This window comes from Mus caroli, chromosome 2 (assembly GCF_900094665.2).
Source record: "Mus caroli chromosome 2, CAROLI_EIJ_v1.1, whole genome shotgun sequence".
NCBI classification, from domain to species: domain Eukaryota; kingdom Metazoa; phylum Chordata; class Mammalia; order Rodentia; family Muridae; genus Mus; species Mus caroli.
The window spans coordinates 88,073,917-88,080,348 of NC_034571.1; the positions used below are offsets into that span (position 1 = coordinate 88,073,917).

The following is a 6,432-nucleotide window of genomic DNA, read 5'->3' on the forward strand; positions in this document are numbered from 1 at the left end:
ACAAATTTTTCAAGTTTTAAATCTTTTTTTTTCCAGATTTATTTGATGTATGTGAGTACCCAGTAGCTGTCTTCAGACACACCAGAAGAGGGCATCGGATCTCATTACAGATGGTTGTGAACCACCATGTGGTTGCTGGGAATTAAACAGAGGACTTCTGGAAGAGCAGCCAGTGTTTTTAACTTTTCCAGCTCCAAAGTTTCAAATCTTACAGGATCATACCTTGGATGTTTTCAATGTTTTTGAAGTAACCACACCCAGTGATGCCTTCTGGTAGAGTTCTGAAGTCTGCTATCTTACTGGGCTTCCTGCCCTCACCCAAGGATCTTGTAATTTTAGCTACCTTGGTTGTGCCAAGTCAGTATATTTGACAGCAACAGCCTTAATATAAACCTTGTCTCAGGCCTGGGCCTTTGTTGGGCATCTTGGGTGGCTCTAAGCAACTGAGTCTCAATCCTTAATGTGTGGGCTAAATAAAATGCACCTATGTTTCTAGACACTGCCTGTCTTCTTCGTAATGATCTGCTACAGGGTAAGAAGAACTAACGTTGGAAAGACTGGAGTAGCTGCAAGCTGGATCCTGAGAGACAGAGTTGGGAAAGATTCCCCCAGAGAGGTGCTGTGGCCATGAAAGCTACAAGCAGAGGCATTAGCAAATGCTGGGGCCCAAGATTTTAAGCTACAAATACTTCACACCTTCCCAGATCACTAGCCATGTACACCTGGTGTCAGCATTGTAGAGGGAGGTAATGGGATTCAAAGGCATTTGAGATCTCATGGCTGGTACAGAGGCTTAGAACAGAAAACTAGGAGTCTGTATTCTAGAAATAGCATAAGTTGAATTAAAAACATAATACCAGTTTATAATGCACTAATTAGCTTGGTGTGTGTGTGTGTGTGTGTGTGTGTGTGTGTGTGTGTGTGGTGTTTTAACAACAAAGTCTCAGGTACCCCAGGCAGCCTCAGACTCCCTGTGTGGCTGTGGAGAATGACCTAGAGCTCTTCCCAGGCACTTTGAAGGAGCCCTGCTCCCAAGACTTACCTCCCTCTTCCTCGGTGCCAGCCAGATAAGGGCACCAGCATCCCTTAGGCGTGGCCACATCACAACCTCAGTGTTCCTCTCCAGCCCTCTCTGAGTCACTGACTCTACTGCACATCTTTTCCCATCATGCCCCAGAACTTCCTAAGAACCTGGGACAGATAGAATATCACTTCTATGCCTGTAAGCAGAGGTCCTAGCTTAAATGTAGGTCAGCTACCCGGTAGGATTTTATTAAACAGTGATGCAGATCTGTATTACGGACACTAAATGCAGATACATTCAAGTCAAAATGAAGACTGACAATAACTCACAGAGCACAAACCCCTTTTATCCAAGAATCCAAATGTGTACACCTAGACAGGGCTTCCAAAATATCCGTCTGTTCACTCAGGGCGGTGGGAGTATAGAGGATGAATTTTGCACTATACTGAACAAATATTCCTTGGACAATAAATATTAGAATAATCCAAAAACAAACAAGAATTAATGAAACATGCTTATCATGTCAGCACTTGGGAAGTGGAGCTGCAAAAGCAGGGGCTCACGGCTGTCTTCAACTGCATTGAGATCTGGAGGCCAGCCAGCCAAGGCAAATAAGACTGTCACACACACCGCTGCCCCCACCACCACAACCACTGCCACCACCACTAAACATATGACCACTTCTCCAGGAGTACAAATGCTGAACTCATGGGCACCCTGTTGCCTTTTGATTCGTTTTAACCCAGCAAACATTTCAGAAGTGGCTAGTCAGTGCTGGTTCCCACCAGTGGCTGAGCAGAGTCAGAGGGCTGCGTATGGATCCTACAATAACCCTCCATGTGGGCTGGGATGGCCCATGGAGCCAGTCCAGGAAGGCCTTCAGTGAGGTGGGGGTGTCATCCAGACACCTGGGACATCTGGCTCTCAGGAGGAAAAGGAGCCACAGTTGAAGAGCTAGACAAGGGGGGGGGGGCAGGAAAGTCCATAGAGGAGCTACAGCCTCTTGCCCCAACCCTGGAGCTCGGGCCAGCCCAGTCTGACCACTGCAGTGACTGGTATCAACCATAGTTGCCTCTCAAAAGTGAAGCCCTGGCAGTTAAGGGCATCCTGTCAGTCTTCCTGTCACAGGGAGCCATTTTGAGTATCATGGTGTTCTCAGGGGCTGGGATGGAGCTAAAGACCCTAATCACCAGGACCTGGTGTTTGTTTTCCCATCTCTGAGCCAGTCAGGGAGGCATCCTTTCATAACTAATGTGTCTCCTTGTTTATTTCATTTCTGCTGCTTTCTGGCTTGCAGAAGTAGGGCTTCAAGAGGTAGTAAGGAGAGAAAGGGCAGTTCAGATCCTAAAGTGGGTCGTGTGCCAAGAAGATAGACAGGCAGACAGGCAGGCAGGCAGGCAGGCAGACAGAGATTCAAACTGGCACGCACACACACACATACACACACACACACATACATACATACACACACACACACACACCACACTACTAGGGGGCGCCTGAGTACAGGGACCAGGTTACCTCTGAGCAGAGTTAGCATCTGTTCTCAGGATTAAGCAGTCTAAACCTGGACTGATTCTGTAGGGCTGGTCAGAGACTGGGTGTGAGCACAGGCTCTTCTTAGTCGAATGTTGTTTGTCACTCGGGTCGTCACCTGCGGCGTAGGCGACACTCTACATAGCTAGCTCAGGGGACTTGGAATGTGGAGCGGCTGCTGAAGAGCCCTGGAAAGAGAAAGTAGAGCCAGAGTCAGAAGAATCTGCAGCCCTCCACACTCCATGTGCTTCCTTCCTGGCTGCTAGGCTTGCTTTCTTCGCTGCAAACCAAGACCCATGCCGAGAACGAGTGAGAGATGCCGTGGGAACCTGGCGCCTGAAGGCTCTGATTCTTCCCAGGCGGAAGCTAGAAGGAGCCTAGGAAAAGCGAGGGAGGAAGGAACCCTATCACCCAAGCCCAGGTGCACTGGGCACAGAGCTTGGAGTCAGCGAGGGTTGAGAGGGCGGGACAGGAGGAAAGAGTCGCTCACCTGCGGGGACAGCGAATGTTCACCCACGCACTCGCTCTCCCTCGGGTACCACCGCTCAAACATCCCAGCCCGACTTGCCCATTGTTGGCTCGGATTCGGTCCCCTGCGGTATCCCAGCACTCCCTCAAAGAAACCATGGCCAGGAAAGGGCAGAGAGTGGAGTGAACCTTGCTAAGTGCTAAGTGACCTGGACCTCCCTGGGAGGTCACAGTTAGAGTGCGCTCTCCATCCTCGGAACATCGCCCTCGCCTCTCAGACCGTGTGGAGAGCAGACCAGGTGGCAGGAGCACCGGAGGTGTCACCTCAATCTGGAGACAGAAGTTTTGTGAGCTACTTCCACTTGATCCTCCATGCCCCCCCCCCAATCCACATCCCCTCCTCCTCTGCCTTCCAAACCGGACCCCTAAGGTTCAAGAAGTCCAAAGCCCGGAGAATTGCACAGTGTAAATATATTGGCTTTATTTGTGTCCATTCATACTCCTCACAGACAACATCCAGGTAAAAAGACCGTTAAATAAAACGCCTTCAGTTATTGCAATGCAAAAATAAATATCAATCCTCGGCTGCAGCAGCAGCCGCGCTGCGCCCCAAGTCCCCTCAGTTAGCCCAACAATTATAAAAAGTGTTCAGCGAAAGTGTCGGCGTGAGTGTGAACGGGTGTGCGCTGGAGGTGGGGCACAGTGGAGCGGTGTGCAGAATCCGAGTTGCATCGGCGACCCCCGGCGAGCCGACTCAGCGCGAGCCGCCTCCCGCGCACACTCACGGCAGAGTTCGGACTGGGAAAGAGTTAAAAAATAAACATTTACAAGGGAAAAGAAAGCGACTCCCCTCCCTGGCGTCCCCGAACGCTCTTCGGGGCCCCGGTGGGTCCGCAGCCGGGCTACAGTCCCAGGGAGTGAGGGGAGCTGATCCCGGGTGGTCGGGGCCGCCTGGGGAGCGGGTCCCCTCCGGATGCTCCCTCTGTTTCCCGGCGCTTGGCGGTGGAGCAAGTCCCCAAGCGGGCTACCGCCTCACAGGGCCGAGTCGGAGTCGCTGGAGTCAAGGCTGTTCCTCAGTTTGCAGCTGCCGAGCGGCTCCCTCTGCAGCGACAGGCTCTGCGTGCTGCGGCGCAGGCACTCCAAGCTCTGCAGGAACGACTTCTTGGCCTTCTCCTCCTCCATCGGGGACACCCCCTCCTCCTCTACCTCCTGGATCTCGTCGAAGGTCACCGGCTGCGTCTTGAAGCGGGACTGACGTGGCCGCCGCAGCCGGCCCTTGCCCTTGGGCAGCTTGGCGGGCCGCACCGGCTGCGGGAACTCATCCGTCAGGCACACGAAGTGTGGCATCACCGCTTGGTAGCTGGAACAGATGCCCATGAGCTCGCCGGGCTTGGCGGCCGCCATGGCGCCGTCGGCGGGTGCGGAGCCGGGGGGTGGCGGGGCGCCCGGGCTCTCCGGGGGCGGCCGCGGCTCCGGGGTCCCCCGGGAGGCGACAGCCTGGGGCTCTCCGGGCGGGGGATCCAAATCTGCTGCGGGGTGGCGGCGGGCCTCGCTGGCCCGAGCCGACGCTGCTGGAGAGGGATAGCGGGCGGGCGGGCCCGTCGGGGGGCGCGGGGCTGCGCTGCGCTGCTCGGCGGTGCTTCGAGAGGCTCCCTGCCGCCGCTGTCGCGGTCGCTGTCGCTGTCGCCGTGTACCCCGCGGCGGCCCGCCTAGCCGCTTATATAGCCCGCCTCTGCCCACACGGCTGCAAGCTCGGATGACAGCGAATGCCATTTAAAGCGTGCGCGCCCCGCGCCCTTCCGCCTGACGTCGCCCTCCCCGCCACTCTGGGAAAGTAACGGCCCCTTCCCCGGCACCGCCCGCCAGCCACGCTCCGGAAGGCGCGCCCCGCCTGCTGCGGCCCATCCAGCAAGAGCACCCCGCTGCTTCTGGACCCACAGAACCGAGCCACCACTGTTGGGTCTGGGATAACCCCAGCCCCAAGTCTGCACAGATCCGAGTGGCCACGAGGTTTCAGATCGCTTCCCCCGCCCCCCCCCCACCACCCCAGCTCCAATCACTCCAGAGGCGCAGGCTCTTCCGCCTTGGTACCTTTCCAAGCACGCTGGCCACAGGGCAGTTGCTGGTTCTCCTGCCAGTCTCCACAGCCAGGGCGCCCAACTCCCAGTGCTTGAACTCTGAAAAATGGGAGGGCTTCTGAAACTCTGCCACCCCCTCCCCAGGCTCCGTAAGCTACACACACACACACACACACACACACACACACACACACACACGCCTTTACGCACGAATACAAACACACCCCATTATTCCACTCCAGTTCTTCCATTCCCTAGATGCTTCTCCCCACACTCCCCACCCCAAGTCCCTCCGGCACCCCCATTCATGAACCGCAGAGTGGCATTTGGATAGGGCACTAACAACAATAATAATAGCTCCCATCTGGTACACTTTATTCAAGCCTGCTAGCAAGCTTCCTGAACATATATTATCTTGTTCATCCTCCTAACAGCCGGGTGGGATAATTAGTATTCCTTCAATTTCACACGAGAAAAGGGAGGCTCAGAAGGGCTAATTAACTAGTCCACTAGAAACTGAGGGAAACGGGTAGGATAGACTCCGGAGGCTAATGCTAAGGGTAGCATTCCCAAGACTTTGGAGAGAGGCCTTGCCCAGGATACTCACCGCCTCTGGCAACAGAGGGTCTCAGTGAGGTTTGGCTTCCCTGTATATCCACGGACCAGAAGCCTATTAAGACTTTGTGTGGGCACTCAGGGTGTAAACAGGAGCAACCATGAAAGAGTCCTTGAATACAGGGCGGTGGAATACACCTGTAATCCCAGCCCTTGGGAGATGGAGGCGAGAATCAGGAGTTCAAAGCCAGCCCTGGCTGGATAGAGAACTCCAAGCTAGCCTAAGCTACAGGAGAGCTTGTTAAGACAGGGAGAGAGATACAGAAGGAGCCCACAGCCTCCCTCTTAAAAGTTGCATTCCGGTGGGAGGGAGCATGAAAACATCAACAAGAACTGGAGTCTTGAAGGAAATGCAGAGGGAGGTGTGCAGAGCCAGTCACCAGGAGCGAGTGGGTGGCACTGCCAAGCAGTCCAAACGCACTAGGGTAAGTTCTGGCTATGCATCAACTCAACTCATCCAATGCAAGTGTGCACTATGCTAGCTTCTCAGCAACCTTGGGTAGCCAGAGTCACTATCACCGCTGTGCACTCATGAGGGGACAAAGGCACAGGAGAGCTAAGCAACTTGCCCAACAGTAGTCAGCAGTAGAGCTGAGATCCAGGCATCCTGGCTCCCAAGTGCTCACTCTTAGCCACCACACTGAAGTGAAAAATTAAGCAGTATGTGTATGTGTGTGTGTGTGGGGGGGGGGGGGTGATGAAGGAACAAAC

General features: G+C 54.5%; 1 protein-coding gene across 1 annotated transcript; it reads right to left on the bottom strand.

Annotated features, from left to right (window-relative positions):
• Window positions 1–3,484: 3,484 nt before the first annotated feature.
• On the bottom strand, window positions 3,485–4,922 carry C2H11orf96 (chromosome 2 C11orf96 homolog). The gene has a single exon (XM_021156515.2). It carries the CDS (start codon window positions 4,799–4,801, stop codon window positions 4,061–4,063), a length of 741 nt encoding a protein of 246 aa, XP_021012174.1. The 5' UTR covers window positions 4,802–4,922; the 3' UTR covers window positions 3,485–4,060.
• Window positions 4,923–6,432: the final 1,510 nt, after the last annotated feature.

What these genes read in the sequence shown, in the direction of transcription:
- C2H11orf96 (XM_021156515.2), bottom strand. Translation starts at nt 4,801, where the DNA reads ATGGCATTCGCTGTCATCCGAGCTTGCAGCCGTGTGGGCAGAGGCGGG.